Genomic DNA, 24,896 nt, shown 5'->3' on the forward strand with positions numbered 1-24,896 from the left:
ATTTGTACAAGTGTAAGCAGCTCCCATTTGACATTGCCTTTGCCCCCCTCCTCCCCCCCAATTTTCTAAAGGTTTTTTAAACAGCTGACACAGCGTGTTCCTGTTTGCATGAATTACTTGGTTGATCTCATTATCATGGCACCCTCCCACTAAGCATTTACAAAAATCTCTGTATCCTTTTAACGACCCTGCAGGACACAGACCTGCACTGACATTTAGAGAAGTGCCAGTTTTTTCGACCAGAAGTGGAATATTTGGGACACTGGCTCACTGAAGAGGGAATCAGACCATTTTGTGGAATGTCTCTGTGATATACTCCTTACCTTACCTGACAGACTTACCAGAATTCCAGGGGTTTTTGGGCACCCCCCCCCCCCCCCCCCCAGCCCACATTGCACAACCCCTCATTCGGTTGCATAAAATGGGTGTGTCCTACAACTGGAGCCTCACCTAGGACTGAACTTTTACCCAGTTGAAAACCATGCTGAACTCCTTCCCATGCCTCTCACCAATCTCTCCTGGTTGTCCATTGTTTGAAGCATCTGTCAACATCTGTATATGGCATTTGCACAATCTTGGCGCACAGGCATGAGGTGGCTCCGAACAGCTTATAGCACACTCATCAAAGACATTGGCGCTGGCACGGTGGAATACTTGCAGACCATAAAGGAGGCATTGGCGACAGTATTTGTCATTGAAAAGTTTCATGTCTATCTATTTTGGACACAGTTCTCCCCAATTACCGACCACAATCGATTGGTTGGATTATTCAGGCCGCACTACAGTCTCCCAGAGTGAACAGCCCAATGCCTTCAGAGCTGGGCATTGTCCCTGGATGCATACAGTTATATCATCCAGTGCAAACCTATGGCTCAGCAGTTCAATTCAGACATATTGTACGTCAACGTGCTGACCTGAATCCTGATTTCAATCAACAGGAGGTGCTCTGCTTCCACATTGATACTGAGCGGCAAGATATGTTGGACTGTTTCCCCATTATGGCTATTCATGTATTTGCCGTCAGGTGCCAGTACCCTACCTTGCAGCAGGTCTTATGTGACCCATGGTTGGCCCAGTTACCTACCCCGCTGGTTGGCGAATGAGTTCAGCTTCTGAACACCATTTGCCTTAAAGATTTCTTCAAGGCGAATGACATAAAACATACTTGCAGCCCTCAAATGGTGAAGTGGAAGTTCAGACCTTAAAGCAGCACATGAAAAAAGTTGCTGAAATCTCTGCCATGAAGTCAGGTCTCACCCTGTTTCTGAGCACTTATCAAACCATGACAATTAATTATCATAGCTCCATTGAGCTCCTCCACATGCGGCAATTGCGAACCCTATTTCTCCACCTGATGCTGCCCCCTCTAGAGCCCCACCCCTGTCCCTCCATATTAAACACATGGTACAGCTGTGTGGGCCCCGTCCTATTGGAGTACTGAGGCTTGAACACTGGTGACAGTTGTGAATATGCATGGGCAGTGGCTTACATTGGTCCAAACACAGAAGGGGCTCGAGTGCTGCCATAACGAACTCTGGCTTTGAGTGCAGATGCTGCATCTGCTGCCAGTTTCCTGCTGCCTTCCAGTCACAATGTGGCCCCATGGTCATTGCTTTTGGTGGCAATCTTCAACTCCGCCCTATCGGACTTTTGATCCTTTCTGCATACATATGGATTGGTGGAACCCCTTGGTATGCCCTTTGCAGCAATGTTGTGTTGAATGCTGCCAGACACCCTCCCTAGGTACAGCTGGCGGTCGAAGGGACAGGATCTTCACTTGTGCCTCCATTCAACATTCCACTGCACTGCCCAGTACGTTTTCATCCATATGCACCTGTTTCAGGGGGAAGGTTCAGGTATTTGGCTCTGCAGAAGTTGAATGCCCGCTGCAGGTAACCTAGATGGCCATTATAGGAAACAGCATTGCACTGGAGTGTGAGTGTGCCACTCTTCTCACTACAATAGTATTGGCCAATAGTATTCTTGGTAGCCAATATAAATACAGCTGCCCAGTGAACAGTCAGTTAGTTCTGTACTCATGTGCAATATTGTCAGTTGCTATCATCACTGTACTGTGGGACTACTGGGTAACAACCTCCTTTGGCACTTGGTATTTGTCTCTGGTCACAATTGGGATTGTCTCTTTCTTTGCTCTTGGCCTGTTGACATCTATTTTGTCTTCAGTGTTTATGTAGGTTGCTTAGGTCTTGTGTGTGTGTGTGTGTGTGTGTGTGTGTGTGTGTGTGTGTGTGTGCTGTCAGTCAGCCTTGTTTAGCTCAGCTTCCACTTGGTGTCATGTTCTCTTCTGCAAGCTGTCCTTCTGCCTTGCTGTTTAAGTTGTTTCTTTCTTTGGTTCTGATGTGTGTGGTGATGTCCAGCTACTTGAGGATATAGCAATATGGTTGACTGATTACATTGTAGTGGTCCCCATAAGTGAAACGAAGTGCTTAGTAAACTAGAACATGTGCTAACTGTAATATGGACATAAACAAAAAGAAAACTAAGGTAATTGTGTGCACTGGTGGCATATGCCAGGTGGCTACTTCCCACCACCCCCTTTCTTTTTAAAGGGAAAAAATAGTAGTAGCTGCTAACATCCAAAAATATAAACCTTGAGACCATAAACAGATTCATCAGATGCTATATTTAGAGCACAGCTTCATATGAATGAAGCCCGGGTCTATGTGAAATGAGCTACCACTGAAAACTTATTGAAGGTATGGTGGAAGGAAAGAAACTACTGAGGGAAGCCCGGATATGAGTGTATAATGCAAATTGTTGGCAATGTAGAGTACCAGTTTTACACTATTAGTTTACAAGTGACTGGATCTGTGAACAGTGTCAGACTAACCTTAGAATTGTTGGTCAAAAAAACTAAAACAAATTGAATCAGTGCCTTGTTTTGCAAGTGTTCGTGGTGATTTAGTTATCATTGAGTTAAAAACTTTCTCAGAATGTATGAATCTCATACAAAACAGTAATTCATATGTTTGCTTCATCTCATACTTTCATCCATGATTTCCAAGTGGCCCATCGTGAAATATCCATTGGTTTCATGATAATTTTAGTGAATGTCATATATTGTAGAAAGGAAATTGCCTTACTTGTCTTCTGTTTTCTGGAGGATGATATTTTCAATATTGTTCCATTCTTGAGGAATTACTGTCCCCTGCAGACACTCTGTAATTAATTTTGCAAACTGTCTAAACACTACATATTCACTGGTTTCACTGAAACACATACATGTATTGAAAATGACACATGAAATAGATAGGCTGAAATATAACAGCTATTGTGCCATTTAATCAGCTGGAACTGTGTAGCGTCATCCGAAAGCTAGCAACATTTTCAGGCTTGCTTATGTGCCTCTCGAGAACTCGGCAACTAGATTATTTGCTTACATTTACCCATGAAATTATTTTTAATTTTCAGATGTATATGCATAAACTAAGTTTTGAAGAATTAGTGTGCTGAAAACAGGTGATTGATCTGTTGCTAGTTATTTCTTGTTGTGTTTAGCATTTATTACTTTTTTTCTTCATTTCTTGTGGCTTGAATGTCAGCTAATGTGCACACTACTAATCTGTATCAACCTCCAGCAACTGCAGTTTAGTCTGTTGTTAATTACATTCATAATACAGGAATACATATGTACATATAGCATTCAAAGAGGGGTAGTATCATATTCCATCCATTTCAACAATGGAAATCCAAGTGGAGAATAGATCAGTGCTACTAATTCACATGTAAACGTGAAAGCAGGCCCATGAGTGCACTATTTTTTTCTTTCTTTCTTTTTTTTCCTTTCTTTTTTTCTTTTTTGCAACTCTGTTAACTGACGGGATAGTTTCATGGAAATTAAAATAATGAAAAGTGTTCTTTAACCATCACAGGGGCTTCTTATTGCTACACTTAAGGTAGATAATAAGATGGTAGAAAGCAGAAAACTTTTTTGGGTCCATAATTACAATAAGTGTTTATAATGATGGAGGCCAGAATGCAGATATTTCCGAGCATAGCCTATAACAACAACAACAACAACAACAACAACAACTGCTGCTGCTGCTGCTACTAAATTTTGAGTGGAGTTTCTTTGCAGGCAGCTTTGATGTCCTCCAAAAATGTGGCCAATGGGTTTGGCTTACTGCAGGATGGCAGAATCAATCACAAGTAAACTCTGTGGGGTATCAAGTATGGGTGGGCTAGAGCAGAAAATCAATTGTATCTCTTCTACCTGTCAACTGCACTAGAAACTTCTGATTGAGATAACCTGGAGGGAGAGTTTGCCTGCTTATTCTTGTTTCCATAGAGATGGTCAAAATGTCTAAAGCATTACCAGATAACATATCTAGTAAGATTGTTTTAGAAAAGTGGGATCTAGCTAGTCCCCCATAGTTTCAATCCATACCAGCAGTGATCACCATACACTGACAGCCTCTCACACTAATCTATTGTTTTCTTCAAGCCATTATGTGCAGTTCAGTCTTCAGCCTTCCATTAAGCTCATGTTGTACTTCTCTTGACCAGACCTCATCTCTCACAAATTGAAGATAATTTTGCACCCTGTTTTGAAAAGATGTTTATTATAATTTGAGAATATACACTTTTCATTTACTTTTCTCAGAAGTGGAATCACTTCTAGCATTATGTTGTCTCTGTTCATGCTGAACATTCAAAACTTTCTAAAATGAATCTTTCACTGTGCTGCAGAATGTGTACTGGTATGGATTAAAGGTAGATACTGAATCAGGACTAGAACTTGGAACTTTGCCTTTTGGGAAAAGTGCCCTTTACCAACTAACCTATCCAGGCACGCCAGATTTGCATTGTCACTTAAACAATATCTTCACCTCCCCCAGAGTCCGTTGTAATTACACCACATGATGTTGATCAGTGACACAAATCATGCAAGCACCATACTACACGCAGGTGTTAAATTTCAATCCACCTTTTTCATTATGTAGCATATTAATACAAGTATATGTTTCATAGAAACAACTCTGAATACACTATGTGATCAAAAGTATCTGGACACCTTCAAAAATGTAGGTGCATTGTGCTGCCAGGTACTCCATATCAGTGACCTCAGTAGTCATTAGACATCATGAGAGAGCAGAATGGTTGCTCTGTGGAACTCACAGACTTCGAACATGGTCAGGTTTATCGAATGTCATTTGTGTCATACATCCGTACGCGACATTTGCACACTCCTAAACATCCTTATGTCCACTGTTTCTGATGTGATAGTGAAGTGGAAGTGTGAAGGGACACATACAGCACAAAAGTGGACAGGCCGACCTCATCTGTTGCCTGACAGAGACCGCCGACAGTTGAAGAGGGTCATAATGTGTAATATGCACACATCTATCCAGACCATCACAGAGGAATTCCAAACTGCATCAGGATCCACTGAAAGTACTATGACACTTATGTGGGAGGCTGGAGAACTTGGATTTAATGGTTGCGGAGCTGCTCATAAACCACCGCATCACACCAGTAAATGCCAAATGACGCCTCACTTGGTGTAAGGAGCGTAAATATTGGACGATTGAACAGTGGAAAAACCTGGTGTGGAGTGACGAATCACGGTACACAATGTGGCAATCTGATGGAAGGGTGTGAATATGGCGAATGCCTGGTGAAAGTCATCTGCCAGTGTATGTAGTGCCAATAGTAAAATAAGGAGGTGGTGGTGTTATGGTGTGATGCCACTATCACAGCACAGGCCTACACTGATGTTTTAAGCACCTTATTGCTTCCCACTGTTGAAGAGCAAGTCTGGGATGGCAATTGCATCTTTCAACACGATCAACCACCTGTTCATAATGCACGGTCTGTGGCAGAATAGTTAAATGACAATAACATCCTTGTAATGGACTGGCCTGCTCTTAGTCTTGCCCTGAATCCTGTTGAACACCTTTGGAATGTTTTGGAAAGCCGACTTTGTGCCAGGCCTCACCGACAGACACCAACACCTCTCCTCAGTGCAGCATTCCATGAAGAATGGGCTGCCATTCCCCATGAAACCTTCCAGCATCTGACTGAACGTATGCCTGCAAGAGTCATCAAGGCTAAGGGTGGGCCAGTACTGTATTGGATTCCAACATTACCGATGGAGGGCACCATGAACTTGTAAGCCATTTTCAGCCAGGTGTGCGGATACTTTTGATCAAAGTAAGATGAAAAACGAGTAATATCCGATTGACTTGACTCATTTTGAAACTGTAGCATCATTTCTTGCAACTGAACTTTGTTTTAGGGCAAATTCAAAATGCTGAAGATAAATTAAAAGACAGTTACTTGTAATTGGTTTATTAGTTTCTCTGATTTTGTTTTCAGCAGCTGACACTTAGTTTTCTCTGTGATCATGTACCTCTCGGTACGTGTATCTGTAGATGAAAGTAATGCACAGCTAAATAATTACCTTTTGCTGGTCCTGGTAATTAGTTCAAAGAGCTAAATATGTCTTAACATGATTACATAGAACCATTTGTACACTCGTTAAATAATTGCCAAGAAAGTATTCATTTTCATTTGTCACAGAACTAGAAGTTGAACCTGGATTTTTCATGAGCATTTGACAAATCTTTAGGCCTTTGTCCCAACCTAGTTTCTGTAACCACTTGACCTGCCATGGAAGTAACATAACTGAGATTGAAACCTGGACTTCTGATTTTTAAGTTTTGCTACTGGCAGAATTTTAAGGAGTGGTTTCAGATGCTTATTGGCATGGATTGTGTATAAAGTTTTCATTAATTGCTTTAACCAGACACTTGATCATTCACATTCCGCAGCACAGGAGAGTGCATTTGGATGTCTGTGTGCTTGTGTGTATGAGTGTGTGTACTTCACTAGAAAAAGAGCAAGTTTGGGAAAGCTAGTGTGAATAATGTTTTTGTTGTGTGTTTCTATGCTCCACACATTCCAATATATAGGTGAGCAGTTGCCTTTCTCTTATTTTACGTGTTATTCCATCCAGGAATTTCAGTTATTGTCATTAAATTTTTTTCTGAGTTTTCCTGATGCAATTCTACGTGTTGGGTAATGCATTGAGCAGCATTGTTTTGTTCATTAATTCCAATGTTGAACAGAAATGGACCAAGGACTGAAGCTTGTGACACACCAGTCCTTCTCTGTAGAGCATCTGTTTTTAAGTGAGCCAAACTGACTCCTATTTCTTAAACAGGTCTTGATTATAGCTAAAGATGTGGTGTATATGTCATAAAATTTCAGTTTTGCAAGTAACTCATTAAAGGGTATATAGTCAAAGGCTTTACTGAAATCACAAAGTGCAGTTTGTGGTACAATTGCCTTTGTTTTACTTACATCGAGGAAACAGGTACTGTCCTCTTCTTGTGCCTTTACCACGAATTGTATGTTGTTCTGTTTGTCATGAGATTCAAGAGTTACTTTTTGAATTCAGTCCAGTTACTAATGAGAATTCCTTATTATTTTTAATCTGTTACCACTATATTCTGTTTACAGTTATTAATATTTAATAAGTGCTTACAAGCTGAAGTTTAACATCTGTTGTCTTTCCTTAGTTTATTGCTCAGCCACTCAGATGTGCATTTTGTTTCATTGTGACTTCCCATTCAGGGTTCATCTCTGAATTGTCTCAAGGAATTTGAAATTCTCCAAGGAACACTCAGACACACAAGACACTAGATTGGCCAACATGAAAGTAGAGTCCTCGAGGTCATGGTCGCTGCCTGCCGCCAGCAGGGGCTGTGGACTGTGATTCGCCTGCCTCTCGGCTTTGTTGCCATGTAGATACCACTAGCGGTGCGATAGGTCAGAGCAGCTGAAAGCTCATTGTTGCTGTGCTATATCAAGTGTTCACGTCTGATCTCAGTGCCTTACTGTCTTTAGAAAGGTGCTTCGATGTGTGTTCGGTGGTGAACAGCAATGCAGGAGCAACGCCCTCCTTGTAGTACTCCTCCAGTCGGTGTGCATAAAGGGTGGAAAGACATTCGTAAACAATCGAAACTAATCATATTGAATGTACTCAAGTCTTTTATTGATGTGGCTGACAATGAAGAAGTGAGGAATAACTTAAATTTTGTGCAGATTCATGAACTTACTGCTAAAGCGTGTGGTGTCTCCAAGTTGACTGTAGACCTTATTAGCAAATCTTTGTCATTGACAGAATCTCCAGACACGAATGAGTGTTTCGATTCTCCAAAAAAGGGATACAAACGTGAACAGAAATCAACCAACTTTGACAATTTTAATAAAGAGCACGTACGTAGAACTGTACTTGGATAGTACGACAGAGGAGAGTATCCAATGGCTAAAAAATACAGGCTGACCTCTGTGAAAAAATTAATTACTTGGGCCCAGGGACCTCTGTTCTTCATCTTCTCCACTCCCTTAGTATCAGATTCAAGAAGTGTAATGATGGACGGAAATTCTTAATGGAACACAGCAGCAAGAGCAAAGTTTTTGCATACAATGCGCTTCTTGCGTGCTGGAGACACCAGGCTTGTAGTGTACTTGGATGAAACTTGGGTTTCACAGAACGACACCAATAAGTATATATGGCATGACTCCAAAGGAAACTGCGTTTGAAAGTGCCAACTGGTAGAGGTGGCCGATTAATCATCGCCCACGCTGGCTCATTAACCACAGATTTCATACCAGAGGCCCTACTTGTTTTTCATGGTGGGAAAAGTTCTTGCCAATACGATTACCTTTCAGAAATGAATGGAGAAGGTTTTAAGAATTGGTTTATTTGACTGTTTTCTGTGCTCGAAGAAGGGTCAATTATCATGATGGATAACACCAGCTACCACTCCATTCCGATAGAAAAGCTGCCACGTTCAGATTGGCACAAGTCAGATATTACGGAATGGTTAAAGAGGAAGAATGTTTAATTTTCAGTCGATCAAATGAAGGCTGAATTCCTGTGTAAGGAAGAAATCATAGGTACCAAAAAGACTTAGAATTAGATCAACTGGCAAACGAAATGGGACACACAGTGGTATGTCTACCATCGTATAACTGCCAGTATAATCCCATTGAATTGATATGGGCCCAAGTAAAGTGAGAAGTAGCGAAAAGAAATACTACTTTCAAACTTGCTGATGTCAAGAAGCTAACACACGAAGCTCTTGACAATGTTACTCAGCAGGACTTGGAGAAGTGCATAAAACACGCAGAAGCATTGCAAGAAACTGATTTCTTGAACCAGGGTTTAAGAGACACGACAGTGGAATCTGTGATAATACACCTGGCTGAAACGAGCGACAGTGAATCTGAAGAAAGGGGCCAGAAGATCCTTCAGTTTAGGTAAGTGCCGACTATGTAAAAAGCTGACTTGATTTAAAAGTTTGTCTATTCATTTCAGTTGTAGAGGACATACAAAATAACTACACGTACTTTTGCATAGCATATATTGGTGTTTTGAGTGAGGGATGCTATGTCGAAGGATATGTATTAGCAGCCAGTAAAATATTTTCGGGAAGTAGGGAATATTCTCGGTCATATTAAAGTAAGCTGTCCAAACAAAACTCTTGGCAATAGCCTACGACGACTCGTGCACTGCTGCGTACGGAATATCATGGAAGTAATTTGCCTCTGTACGTGATATGACACAATAATGATGTCTGAAATGTTACCAAAAATAATTTTGTAGTTTTCTTAACGACTTTCTCGTGGGAAGTCCTACAGAATGAAAATTCATCAGTGACTACATTTTCCGCTACACAGTTGGCTCAGTTTCACACCTCTTGTAATATTTTATTTTTTATCTCAGAATACTTTTATGTTTCTGAAATAAAAGATGCAGCATATGCTTCTGTGAACTTTTACTACCACAGGTTGAAGTAAAAAAATTATTTTCCTCCAGAATTTCTTATAATGTTAGTTTTCATTATTTTCCTAGCAGCTAGTGAGAATTTTCTTTTGGAAAGTACTCCATCATATTCTAGACTAAAAATAGAGTTGCCAATTTTTTTTTTTTTTTTTTTTTTTTTTTGTGAACATTTGAACCTATCACTAAAAACTGGCAATGCTGTAAGATGGTGAGGTGACCTTGAAGCCCTATTTTCGTGCTGGCCACGTAGCAAATATAATTGCTTCATTTATATACCACAAATATAAATCTCTTTCCTTCCTTGTCATTTTCTCAAAATGTAATTGTATAACAATATAATTCTTTAAGCAGTGAAAATATTTTTAGTTTCAACATGGGAGACATACTAATTTGTTACTCTGAGTGGGTAGTTGTACTAGACACAATGTTAACAAGTTTTCCTGTTCTGTGCAATGTCTTAATGTCATTTTCTTTTTTGTTATTCAACTAAATTATTTTTTCCATTCTTTTTTGTCAGGTAGAAGTGTTTACATCATGGGAGAACAGTATCCGTATACTTGGAACAAATGGCGCTACATCATACTTGGTAAAACTGTTCTCTCACCTAATAGCACATGGCTACTTCAGGCAAGTGCGTCGATTAGTTGACAGCCGAACACCACCGATGATGGGACCCAGTTCTAGTCCACCCACACAGCTGGCAGCCTGCCTTTTCGAACTGATTGCACGGCCACTTAATGTTGTTACAAGAGTTCCAGATAACCGTTTCAGGTAGGAAACTTTGTCATCTTACATCTGAAACATTGTGCAAAAAATTATATTATATGAACTAAAAGGGAAATGTACTTTGGTTTTGAATAGTGGTAGTGAAAAATAAACAGAACTTTACATAGCTGAGTTTGTTGTGTTGTTTACTGCTGTATAGGTATTGGCACTGACCTTACAAATCTACTGTATCATTTATGTTTATATGAAATCAGATGTGCATAACTGCTCAGTTAGTTCATTTTCTGCCCAGTGAAATGATAGTAAGACAAACAACCCTGTTGAAGGAACATTCGCATCTGAGCATTATACCAGAGATTGAAAATACCACTTCAGTTCTAAAGTTCTTTTATTATAACACGATCGGTTCTGGGCTCTTATATGCCCATCTTCAGGTGTCGTAACTTGGTGCTGTGAGTACTCCATGCTCTGTGCTCATAGGTAGCACACCGCACCTCGTACATGTCTACTAAGGCGCTCAGGGGTCACAGCACCAAGTTACAACACCTGAAGATGGGCAGTTTTACTGCAGTTTGAAAATTTTGTCCGTTTTGTGCATTTGATCTACAGAAGATAATCCCTTAGCTAAAAAGTGAGTGCACACAGGAACAGTTTAGTGTAGTAGTCTAAGGGTGACATCTTTGACTAGTAATCATAACGCTCTGGGTCCCAGGTTCAAACCTAGCTGCTGCTTATATATTGAGTACAAAGAGAATAAGCATTTAGGGGATATGTCCAGACAGATGTAAGGTAATAAGTAACAGTGCACAAAAAATTGTATAATGGGAGTAGGATTACTTACACAGTGCAAGGTAAGGAGAAAGTGAGTCACTGCGCATATTTCAGTTCTAGTCCGCAGCTCGTGGTCGTGCGGTAGCATTCTCGCTTCCCACGCCCGGGTTCCTGGGTTCGATTCCCGGCGGTGGTCAGGGATTTTCTCTGCCTAGTGATGACTGGGTGTTGTGTGGTGTCCTTAGGTTAGTTAGGTTTAAGTAGTTGTAAGTTCTAGGGGATTGATGACCATAGATGTTAAGACCCATAGTGCTCAGAGCCATTTCAGTTCTAGAGTCAATCTCGTCAGAATAAGCAGCAAATCAATGGATTGCAGTATTCCGTCCCAGACGGGAAGCAACGAAGTTGAACAGAGTAAACAAAATAAGTGCTTTTTGGGTATAAATGCTCACCATTCTTACACTACTTAATTAACACTTTGAAGAAATTACTACAAATTGAATGTGTGTTGCTTATATTTCTCTCTTGCTTCCTGCTCATCGTACAAGTTCTAGTTTCTTACACGACGACTGAAACACATTTTGTAGACATTTTCGTTGTTTATTATTGTCAGATCAACTATTCAGAATACCATTTCTACACACGATTGAAACAAATGTACAAACTCCTGAAGAAAGGGAATTTATTATGTTTATGGGATGAACAAAAAACAGACTGAGACATAGGTACACAATGCCCATATTTATGAGCTTGCATTGGCCATAAGAACTTTTGAGAAACAAAGTTTTTAATTACAATAATTTTATAATTAGGACATTAGTTTTGACAAAAGTTTACATTTTTAGAAAGTAGCAGATTAAGAGTTATGAGAATATTGCATTGGTTATACAAATCTTTTACAGTTTGACTATAGAATGGTCCGAATAAGGAATTTTCCATCATCAATAATTTTTCAAACAAAATATTTTTGGAAAAGCAATTGTTATCTCAAAAATGGCAAGGTTTTAGATGAGGTTATGTCAGTACTAGTATAAATAATTTTCATCTGTGTACACATTTTATGCAATACATATGTTGTAGACAGTGTAAGTTCATCATATTTCTTTAAATAAAATATTTTTAATAAAAATAAGTGCTCTGTCACAATCAGGAGACTGATAACTAAATAAAGTTTAATTTGAAAAATCTTTAATTGAAGTCTGACATTTTCTGGAACATACTGATTATGTTAGCTTCAGGTGGATAGTTATAATACCCAGTTCTACAAATGTCAATTCTTATTATATGAGTAGATAAAAATGATACTGATTACCAAATCCAGTGTTAAAGGGAACATTTCTCATATGATGTCTCCTTAAATAGTGGTGTTCCCTGTACAAAAATTCAGATATGTATCATTAAAGAACTAATTACCAGGTTATTGGTACTCAAAGGACCATGAAGCAAAATGACCATATTGACTAATTATTAATGACATTTTAATACTATATATAACCTGCAAAATAATCCTGTCAACATTATGAGTGATGGAAAGATTTAAAAATAACTTCACAGCAATCAAAGATTTTTCTTCAAAACTATGTTACTAACAGAAATATATTCACTAAAGTGTGATCTCTTTGTTTAAATTATAGCAGTAAAATCTCTTGACATTTCTGCAGTAACAATCACCCCCATCTACTTTTACTTATAAATCAGTTTCTAACATAGTTCCTGTTACAATGCCCCTCCCCTTTCCGCATTTCCTTTTATACATGTTTCTATTTTGTTAATTGAATATGTCAGACATTTGTTTCTGCTGTTCACTATGGTGTTACTTATTCATTGTCAGCAACATTACTTTACTAAATATTTTTCACAGTTAACTGTTATTGCTTTATCATTCTGTCAACATGTTATCATTGCAAAGTTATTATATTTGGAGTCCCAAACTGTTATTGCTTTATTATTCTGTCAACATGTTATCATTGCAAAGTTATTATATTTGGAGTCCCAAACGTGGTGCATTCACCAACAGAGCAATGAGTGGTTAGTAGTGTTCTGGGTGCTCTGCTGTGAATGTTGTATGCGATGCAAGCATTAAATGTGATCGTAGTGAGTTATTTAATGAATTTTTATTTCATTTGTTGCAAGCTGATAAGGCTAATGGTGGTGGCAAGTGACAAATTTTATACACGCAAGTGAGACACATAATTTGCAGGATATATGCTTACTTCAAGCATAAAGCCTCTCTGTGGGCATACCCCAACTGTTGCTTGTAACTAACAACAATGCAGTCTCCATCCTTGTTCCGACCTGCACAAACTGCCATCCTTCATGGATCAGACTATAGCTGTAATCCATATTTGTATTAGAATCAATTAGAATCATAAGACCCACTGTCAGCACAACGTTAAATTATCTGACTCTTTGTTGCAAATACGTACCACAAGACACAGTGAAAATGAACTTCCACACTTCAATACTAAAATTCCTTAACACCATCATCATTATCAGTAGCATCATCAGTGTCCTCATAACAGCTTAATACATCACACATCACCTCAACCTTCACTGTATCGTCATAATTTGCAAAGAACCTCAGCTCATCATCATAATCTACATAAACATCTACGTCTGAATGGACACTCTGCAAATCACACTTAAGTGCCTGGTGGAGAGTTCATCGAATCACTTTCACAATAATTTTCTATTATTCCATTCTTGAACAGTGCATGGAAAAAACAAACATCTATATATTTCTGTGTGAAGTGTCATTTCTCTTACTGTGATGATCGTTTCTCCCTGTGTAGGTCACCATCAACAAAATATTTTCGCATTTGGAGGAGAAAGTTGATGATAAAAATTTTGTGGGATGGTCCCACCGCTACAAGAAACACCTTTGTTTCAGTGATGTCCACCCCAAATCCTGTATCATGTCACTGACACCTCTCCCCTGTTTCTCAATAATATAAAATGTTCTGCCCTTCTTTGAACTTTCTCAATGTACTCTGTTAATCCTATCTGGTAAGGATCCTGCACTGTGCAGCAGTACTGCAAAAGATGATGGACAGGCATAGTGTATGCAGTCTCTTTAGTAGTTCTCCTAAGTGTATTGCCAATAAAACACAGTCTTAGGTTTACCTTCCCCACAACATATTCTGTATGTTATTTCCAATTTAAGTTGTCCATAATTGTAATTCCTAGGTATGTACTTCAGTTTATGGCCTTTAGATTTGATTGATTTTATCGTGTAGCCGAAGTTTAATGGATTCCTTTGAATCATGAATCCAGTCTCGTAACTGAGATGATACTCCATAAGCATGCAATTTGATTACAAGCCATTTTTGAAGTCCAGTGTCAAAAGCTTTCTGGAAATCTAGAAACACAGAATCAATTTGAAATCACTTCTCAGTACCAATCAACTTCACATGAGTGAAGAGCTAGCTGTATTTCACAAGAATGATGTTTCCTACATCCGTGTTGAATGTGTGTCAATAGATCATTCTCTTCGACATAATTCATAATGTTCCAACAGAATATGTGTTCCAAAGTCCTGTTCCATATCAACATTAATTATACGGGCCTTAATTTAGTGGATTACTCCTAGTACCTCTCTGGCATATTGGTGCGATCCATTCAACTTTCCAGTCTTTAAATATGGATCGTTCGTTAAGCGAGCAGTTGTATATTATTGTTAATTATGGGGCTATTGCATCAGCATAATTTGAAAGGAACCTAATTAGTATACAGTCTTGACTGGAAGACATACTTTTGTTAAGTGATTTAAATTGCTTCATTACACCGAGGATATCTAATTCTGAGTTACTCATGTTGGCAGATGTCCTTGATTTGAATTCTGTAATATTTACTCCATCTTCTTTGATGAAGGAGTTTTGGAAGGCTGTGTTTAGTAAGTCTACTTTAGCAGCATTGTTATCAATTGTATTTCCATTGCTATCATGCAGAGAAGGCACTGATTGTGTCTTGCTACAAGGATACTTTACATACGACCAGACTCTCTTTGGATTTTCTGCCAGGTTTCAAGAAACAGTTTTGTTGTGGGAACCTTTATAAACATCTGATGTTGAAGCCTGCACTAAACTTCAAGCTTCTGTAAAATATCGCTAATCTCTGGTGTGCTGTGGGGGATCATATCCGTCACATGTTATTTATTTGGTTGTAAATCTCTCAGTTGCTATCAATACTATTTTTTCGAATTCAAGCCACATCTGGTCTACACTTACATTGTTTGTTTGGGAGGAGCTGAGATTGTCTCCCTTGGAGATGTCAAGCAAATTTTTATCTTCTGTTTTGAATAGATATATCTTTCATTTATTTTTGGAGGATTTGGGAGTTACGTTATTCAGTCTTGCTATAACAACACTGTGTTCACTAACTCTGCATCCATTTTATGCTCGTTATTAGCACAGGATTACTCGTTGCTGAGAGGTCAAGTTTCTTCACAGCCATTACTATTTGAGTGGGCTCATGAACTAATTGATCAAAATAGTTTTCAGGGTGTGCATTTAGCATAATTTCTGATGGTGTTTTATTTGTCCCTCTGGATTTAAACATGTATTTTGCCTACATATTCAGTCAAAACATCATTAGGTGACATTAAAAGGAAGTGTGATAACATTGAGCGCAACGGGAATTCCACTGTTAAATGCAGAAGAGACAGCAGATAGGTGGAAAGAGTACATTGAAAGCCTCTGTGAGGGGGAAGATCTGTCTGATGTGATAGGAGAAGAAACAGGAGTTGATTTAGAAGAGTAGGGGATCCAGTATTAAAATCAGAATTTAGAAGAGTTTTTGAGGACTCAAGATCAAATAAGGCAGAATGTATAGATAACATTCCATCAGAATTTCTAAAGTCATTGGGGGAAGTGACAACAAGGTGATTATTCATGTTGGTATGTTGAACGTATGAGTCTGGCGACATACCATCTGACTTTCGGAAAAGCATCATGCACAAAATTCTGAAGACTGCAAGAGCTGACAAGTGCAAGAATTATCACACAATCAGCTTAACAGCTCATGCATCCAAGTTGCTTACTAGAATAATATACAGAAGAATGGAAAAGAAAATTGAGGATGCACTAGATGATGATCAGTTTGGCTTTAGGAAAGGTAAAGGCATGAGAGAGGCAATTCTGACTTTGTGGTTAATAATGGAAGCAAGACTAAGAAAAATAAAGACACATTCATAGGATTTGTTGACCCGGAAAAAGTGTTCGACAGTGTAAAATGTTGCAAATGTTCGAAATTCTGTAAAAAGTAGCGGTAAGCTATAAGGAGAGATGGGTCTTATACAATATGTACAAACACCAAGAGGGAATAATAACAGTGGATGACCAAGAACGAAGTGCGCGTATTAAAAAGGACACAAGTCAAGGATGTATCCTTTCACCCCTCCTGTTCAATCTGTACATCGAGGCAGCAATGATGGAAATAAAAGAAAGGTTCAGGAGTGGAATTAAAATCCAAGGTGAAAGGATATCAGTGATAAGATTCGCTGATGACATTGCTATCCTGAGTGAAAGTGAAGAAGAATTACTTGATGTGCTGAACAGAATGAACAGCCTGATGAGTACACAGTATGGATTGAGAGTAATTCGAAGAAAGGCAAAGGTAATGAGAAGTAGTAGAAATGAGAACAGCAAGAAACTTAACATCAGGATTGATGGTCACGAAATAGATGAAGTTAAGGCATTCTGCTACCTAGGCAATAAAAAACCAATAACGGACGGAGCAAGGAGGGCATCAAAAGCAGACTAGCAATGGCAAAAATGGCATACCTGGCCAAGAGAAGTCTACTAATATCAAATATCGGCCTTAATTTGAGGAAGAAATTTCTGAGGATGTATGTCTGGAGCACAGCATTATATGGTAGTGAAACATGGACCGTGGGAAAACCAGAACAGAAGACAATCGAAGCATTTGAGATGTGGTGCTATAGACGAATGTTGAAAATTATGTGGACTGATAAGGTAAGGAATGAGGTGGTTCTGTGCAGAATCGGAGAGGAAAGGAATGTGTGGAAAACACTGATAAGGAGAAGGGACAGGATGATAGGACATCTGTTAAGACATGAGGTAATGACTTCCAAGGTACTAGCGAGAGCTGTAGAAGGCGAGGAAGACAGAGATTGGAATACATCCAGCAAATAATAGAGGATGTAGGTTGCAAGTGCTACTCTGAGATGAAAAGGTTAGCGCAGGAGAGGAATTCGTGGCAGGCTGCATCAAACCAGTCAGGAGACTGATGACAAAAAAAAAGAGGGTTAATTGAAGTACCACCAACTATAATTCATGAGTTGGGTATGTGTTTGAAATGAGACTGAAGTTTCTTTGAAACTTTCAGCAGTTGTATCATCAGAGTTGGGAGATCGGTAAAAGGAACCAGTTATTTCATTCTGGTTGCCAAGAATGATCTCTACCCATACTAATTCACAGGAACTATCTAATTCAATTTCACTACTAGGTAAACTACTACTAACAGAATCAAACATGCCACTCCCAACTGCATTTGGTCTGTCTTTTCTGAACACCATTAATTCCTTCACAAAAATTTCAGTGGCCTTATCTCCAGCTTAAGCCAGCTTTCAGCTGCCTATAACAATTTGCGTTTTAGTGCTTTCTGTTAGCACTTGGAGCTGTGGTGCCTTTCCAACACCTACAACAATTTATAACTGTAATACTGATGGTAGAGAGAACTTCTTCTGATCCAAAGCAACACAAATTATTGGTACCAACATGAGCCACCACCTGCAAGTGGCTGCACCCTGTGCTCTTGAAGGCATCCGAAAGGAACCGTTCCACATCTGGAATGACTCTATCTGGTATTCACACAGAGTGCACGCTGGCTTTCTTTCCCTCCACAGGCTTTCTTCCCCTCCTTGGCAGTCATGTCCCTAAGAGGCCCCATAGTGCCTCCTACACAGGAGCTCCCAACTACCAATAATCCCACTCCCTGTGACTGCCCAGATCTTGCAGGCTGAGGGGTTTCCTCTTAAACTCGACAAGTGACTGCATCCAGCTGAGGGACAGTGTCAGCCACAGACAGCACTTGGAACCTATTTATCAGACTATCTGGGGAGGTCTTACATTTGGCCCCCTTGGAAAGTTGTTCATAACCTTCAAGCCCCAGGATGCCCTCTCACTTGACCATGAGTGAAGGGTCAGCCTCAGTGCTAGCGTTAAGGGGTGCAGACTGATCAGTGGACTCAAGGGTCATGCTGGATGTCCATTTGATCCTCATGCCCATCCCATCGACTGCGTCTCAGGCTGTGTAACTGAAGTCAACATAGCTGGAACTGAGAGTAAACAAGCTGTGTAACTGAAGCCGTCACAGTGGGAGCTGAGAATGAAGTTTGGCCAACTTGGTTCTCATCTGCATGCAGCAGTCACAGTTCCTGTCAGTACTAAAGACTATGGAAAATTACGCTACACAGACAAACAAAGGACTATCGACATGCGCTGCAGACCTCTGCTGTAGACACTAACAAAAACACAAAAAGGTTGTCTGATAAATTAGTTTAACATGCAGAGTTTCAAAACCTGAACTACCAAAGCACACTGATCAGACTAAATAATTCGCATACAATTAAGAACTTATAATGTGTCACAAAATCGGCTTATTTTCTAACACAAACAAAAATGCAAGATGTGTCTATTAAATTAACATGACAAAGTTCAAAAACTAAAATACAAAACCAAGCAGGTGAAACTATATAATTTGCTCCAGGTTAGGAATTCGTAAAATGTCACAAAATTGATTAGTTTCCTGTTGCTGCTCTGTCTTGGTGAGCGGTTATGGCCTGACTGACATGAAGAAAACCCCCAAATTTCATCACAGTCCTCAACAAGTCAGCAAAAAATTAAAAAAAAAAAAAAGAATTCTGCATACAGTATATTCATATTTGCTTCATCACCATTTATTATGTATTCACAGCTACCATCTTCTTAACCAATTTACATCAGCATTTCTTCAATTTGATCTCAACAAGTACTTACACAACACGCAGCTATCATAATTTCGGTAGTTGTGTAGTGTGATAAACAATCTCTATTTTAGTGTTACTGGAATAATAAATAAAATTTAATGAATTCCAGTATAACATGTTCGTGCCAACATGTATCATCTGTGCCTCGTGTTAAGATGTTCCCGTTGGGCAGTATGTATAGCTTGTGGCTTATGCTCAACTCCTCTAATTATGGTATCAGCAACACACTAACGAATGATGTATTATCAGCCAGGCCCAACAAACAGCAGTGAATGCAATTTCGTGTGACCCTTCAACAAGAGAACTTTCTGAACAAATGAGATATCACATAATTCATGATTAATTTAGAATAAAATTATCTTATGTGAACCCTCATTGTTTAAAATAATGGACTTTCAAAATAGAAGATCAGTATATCAAAATAGAAGCCTATGGTGTTTTAATCAACTGGTGAGAAACAGAAAAAGCAATGCCAACAGATGCAAGAAAGTACGATTACATGCACCACCACACTGGGAGAAATAAAATTCCCATTGCTGTATTGTGAAAGTGCTAAAAGATCTCGATTCACCACAAAAATTTCAATAATGTGTGTGCTTTTCCATAATAATTGTATCCAGTTGCTGACTAAAATAATATAATAGTGCGGTAGAAGGAACAACAGGTCTGACTGTGTCTGTTTTTCTATAACAATCATATCCAGTTGCTGATGAAAATTATATAATATTACAAAAACAACAGGTCTGACTTTCTGCATTACATTAAATAATTTAGCACAAAACAAATTCTTTCAAATAAAGCTTGATAATTTCCCAAACATAGGCAGAATTAATGAACATATATTTCAGTGGATCCAGACAAAACAGAAACATGAAGCATATAAAATGTTATTTCATTCAGAAATATTTTCTGTCAGAATCAATAAGAAGTAGAAAAAAATAAATAAAATAAACAAAATTGCTTCTTGGACGTTTCTGCGTAACAGAAAGAGGATAGAATGACAGAAAAAGATAACATGATAAACAGAAAAATTGAGGAAATGATGTAGCACAGAAGGAAGAAAACAGAAAAAACAGTGCTGTGTTTGCCAGACATACATGAAGAGGGTTCATGACCCCCTGAGGGCACAGACTTCCACTTAAATCACCATTGTTTTCTAAATCACCTGTTTCTTTTGAGTTATTCTGTCTGTTTCTTGACACATCCTTGCACAAATTAGTAACAAAAGATAACATTGACATAAAAATTAAGTTTTTTACAGATTTTGTTGTAATTTTACCTGTAAACATATCACTTACAACTTTAGTTTCACACAGTTTTCTCCACACTGAAGTTTCCAACATTATCAGATACTTACCAAAACAATGATTTTCAATATCATCCAAGTTAGTTACAAGCATGTTATTATGGGTTTGAGTCAACATCTTGAAATTTTCACCATCTTCATTACAGATACTTTACAGACAAATCTGCCAGTTCTTCATATTTGATATTTATTTGCATAGTACTCTTTCTTTGTCACTGTTAGTGATGTTTCCTTAACATTTTGTTGCTTTGAATGAAATTTAAATCCAAACTTTTTTCAACATTGCATTTGATATCAGTATTCTCAGCTTTATTTTTAATACCGACATGAAATACTGTGCCTTTACAGCAAGAAAATTAATAACCTTCTCGTTCGTGTCTTTCCCTTGTACAGAAACATCCTCAATTCCAGTAAAAATGTTGTCTTTCCTAAAAGATTTTCTACATTTATCATGTTTAGATATTAATCCCCCCCCAGTTTAGTTCCTAAATTATTGAATCCAGTCTTGACCCAAGTTTTAAACATTGAAACCTTTTCTGAAGTAACATTCAATTTTTGAAAGCCTATTTGTATTCTATTCTAATTTTTGTCAGTAGTTGTTTACTGTTTGAATGCATTATTGATTTTATTCCAGACTCCTTTGTAACTCTAATTTTAGCTGTTCACTGTGTCCTGCTGTGAACTTCAAAAATTCCTGATTTAGTTGAACTGAAAACATTTTTGCAATTTCTGTCAAATCTAGAGTCTTACTTTCCTCCACTACATTATTAACAGTCTTGTCCAACTATGGTGTTTCCCTTGCTATTTCACTGGTCTCTTTTACCTTTCCCCCAGTGATAGTCATTTTAAGAGTTCACTGATAATTATAACAAAAATCCAAAAATAAAATACAATTTTTCTCAACAGTCCACAGTATTTTTACTTTAGTGTGCCACTTTTTTCATTTGAGTATGTATTTTGTCACCACCTTTTATTTGTTTCAGTTTTTGTATGTAGTTCTATTTACGGCATTGCAAAATACAAAATGCAGTAGTGTTTCAGTATACTTTCTCAGATACCAGACGAGAAATTCCAATTGTAATGTTCCTTTTTGTCAGTAAGCAGCAATGTTAAACATCAAAGTGTGTTTTAAGCATAAGTGTTCTCCATTTTACACTACTTAATTAACGTTGGGAAGAAATGATTACAACAAAAATATGTTTTGCTTATCTTTCTGTGCTTCCTCCTTGTTGTCTGAGGTCGGGTTTGTTCATAATGATAAATTTCTTTGCCATTTTTGTGATTTATTATCATCAGATCAGTTGTTCATAATACCATTTCTATACATATGTGAAATAAAATGCAAACATTTTCAGATGAAAGAGAAGTGAATAGTATGTTTAAATCACAAAAACAGAACACAGAATGAGACTGAGTTGTAGTTGGCACACGACGCCCATATCTATAATCACATTGCCAACAAGAACTTGAGAAACAGGATCTTTTTAAGTACAAGAACTTCATAATCTGGACATTAATATTGGCAGAAGTTTAATTTTCAGAAACCAGGAAATTAGTATTACAATAAAGCATTGGTCATTCAAATCTTTCTCAGTTTGACAATAAAATATTCTGGAATAAGAAATATTCTGTCATCAGTAATTTTTCATACAAAATGTTTTTGGAAAAAGCAAATTCTTTTTCCAAAACAGGAGAAAAGGTTTCAGTTGAGATGCACTGATGTAAATAACTTTATTATTATTATTATTAGCGAATGTCCCCATGGGAGAACGATAAGCAGGTGATTAACATTTCTTAATGTTCTTCTTATTTCCCCAGTATTTCTTCATTGCCTCCCCAAAGGCCTTCTTCCTTTCTTCGGTCCACTTTGGTCGGAAAGGTTTAGATTCCGTCTCTGGAGTAAACTTCCACTTGTCGATTTTTCTTCTGAATGTATCCCGGTCTGATGTGTTTGTTATGTCAATTTTTGCCTTTTTCAAATCCTTCTTAACTTCAGTTACCCAGGGTATTGTTGCCTTAAGTGATGTCATATAGTCCAATAGACGTTTAGTTAACCTGTTTCCAGGTAATCTGTCTATATGTCCATAAAACTTCATCCGCCTCTTCCTGATATCTGCCTCGATGTTTGATATTTTTTCGGTTGTCTCGGTAGTCTGCAGCCTGTATCCATCTTGTGTGTATCGTGGTCCTAGGATTTTTCTAATAATTTTTCTCTCTACTTTCTTAATTTCGTGTAAATCTAATTTTCTATTCAGGGAGAGTGTTTCACTTGCATATGTGACTGTTGGTTTGATGACTGTGTTGTAGTGTCTGATTTTAGTGCCTTTTGATAGACATTTCTTGTTATATATATTTTGAATAAGTCCGAATACTTTCTTGATTTTCTGTAATCGGTTTTTTTGTGCTATTTTCTCAAGTCCTGTTGGTTCAATAACTTCACCGAGATACTTAAAGTGCTTGACTCTAGTTATTTCACCATACTTTGTTTTTAGTTTCGAAATATCTAATTTTGAGCAGATGAATTCTGTCTTCTCAAAGGAGATTTGCAGGCCAACCTTCTCAGCACATTCTTTAAGTGTCTCAATTTGTTTTACTGCTGTTTCTTCACTGTCAGTTATAATTGCCAAGTCATCTGCAAACGCTAAATAAGGGATGTTCAATTTTCCTTTACCTCTTCCTAGTTCAATTGGCTTCCAAAAGCTTTGTTTCCTTAGTGTTACTTCCCACTCTTTCATAACTTTGTCCAAAACTATATTGAATAATAGTGGTGAGATCCCATCTCCTTGTCTTACTCCTGTTTTAATTGAGAATGGTTCCGAAATTTCCCCTCTGAATTTAATTTTTGATTTGGTTTCTGTTAGTGTTTGTTCAATTAGTTTTCGGGTTTTAGTGTCTAGGCCTCGTTCTTCGAGAATGTGACATAGAGACTGTCTGTCTATGGAATCGTATGCCTTTTTGAAATCAACGAATGTGCAGATTATTGGTTTTGACCTGATTGCTTTAATCTTTAAAATAGTTTTAAGGTTGAATATCTGTTCCGGGCATGATCTATTAGGACGAAAGCCTGCTTGGTAGTCTGAAATTGTATGTTCTAGTTGTTCTTGTGCCCTCTTTAGGAGACATGCAGATAGAATTTTGTAGGTAACTGGTAAAAGTGAAATGCCTCTGTAGTTGTTTACGTCTGATCTTTCTCCCTTTTTGTGCAATGGGTGAATTAGTGCACACTTCCACTCCTCTGGGATATTTTCTGTCTGCCAAATTTCTTTGATGATGCTAGTGATCTCTTTTAACGAATTTGGACCAAGGTTTTTCAGTAGTTCAGCTACAATTCCATCTTCTCCCGATGATTTATTATTTTTGAGTTTTCTAATGTGACTATAAATTTCTTCTTGAGATGGTGGTAGTGAAGTCTCATTCGTGTGTTCTGGTTGTAATCTGGGGAATCTTGTACTTGGTTGTGGGCAATTTAGGAGTTGTGAGAAATATTTAGCTAGTTCTTGGCAATTTTCTTTGTTAGTTAGTGCCAATTTTCCATTCTGTTTCCGGAAGCAGAGATTTTGTGGAGTGTATCCTTTGATTTGATTTGCGAATATTTTATAAAAATCTTGAGTGTTGTGGTTCTTAAAGTTTTCTTCAATTGTGTTTAGCTGTTCATTAAGGTATTTTCTTTTAGTTTGTCTAAGTATTTTAGCTGTTTGTTTTCTCACTTTGAAAAATGTTTGTTGTGTGGTTTCTGATTTGTCACAATTGTAATTTAAAAAGGCTTGTTGTCTCTCTTCTAATGCGTTATCACAATTCGAATTCCACCATGGATGCTTGGATATTTTCTTTAACGGAATCAAATCTCTTGCTTTCTGTATAATTTTCGTTCGGAAATCTTTCCAGTTGTTTGTTGGTTGTTTATCCCATGCTTCTGTAATTTCTGATTCCTTGATATTTTTCAAGTCAAATTTGGGAATTAGTGGTGATTTCCTTTGGCGTTTCCTTTTTGGAGTGAATTTAATTTTAACTCTGGTAAGGTAGTGGTCAGAATCTATATTTGCCCCTCTGCGGACTTGAACGTCGTGTATTTCTTTCTGGAAGTCATAGGAGATCGCAACATGGTCTATTTGAAATTCACCAAGCTGAAGGTTTGGTGATCTCCATGTTTTTTGTTTCTTGGGGTCTTTTCGAAGTGATGTTGTCACGATTTTTAGGTTGTTTTGCTGACATAACTCGATGAGTCTCATGCCGTTCTTGTTTGTGAATTTGTGTGCAGGGTAATTACCGACTGTTTTTTTATATTTCCT

At 38.0% G+C, this 24,896-nt stretch overlaps 1 protein-coding gene across 2 annotated transcripts in view; it reads left to right on the forward strand.

Moving 5' to 3' along the window:
* Window positions 1-24,896, forward strand: part of LOC124607721 (ubiquitin-protein ligase E3C) — a 213,444-nt gene that overhangs the window by 34,186 nt on the left and 154,362 nt on the right. For both annotated transcript variants that reach the window (XM_047139927.1, XM_047139928.1), the window contains exon 5: window positions 10,335-10,588. In XM_047139927.1, coding sequence (XP_046995883.1) covers window positions 10,335-10,588 — 254 coding nt within the window. The remainder of the gene's footprint in view (window positions 1-10,334; window positions 10,589-24,896) is intronic.

Source organism: Schistocerca americana, chromosome 1 (genome assembly GCF_021461395.2).
Source record: "Schistocerca americana isolate TAMUIC-IGC-003095 chromosome 1, iqSchAmer2.1, whole genome shotgun sequence".
Classification (NCBI taxonomy): Eukaryota; Metazoa; Arthropoda; class Insecta; order Orthoptera; family Acrididae; genus Schistocerca; species Schistocerca americana.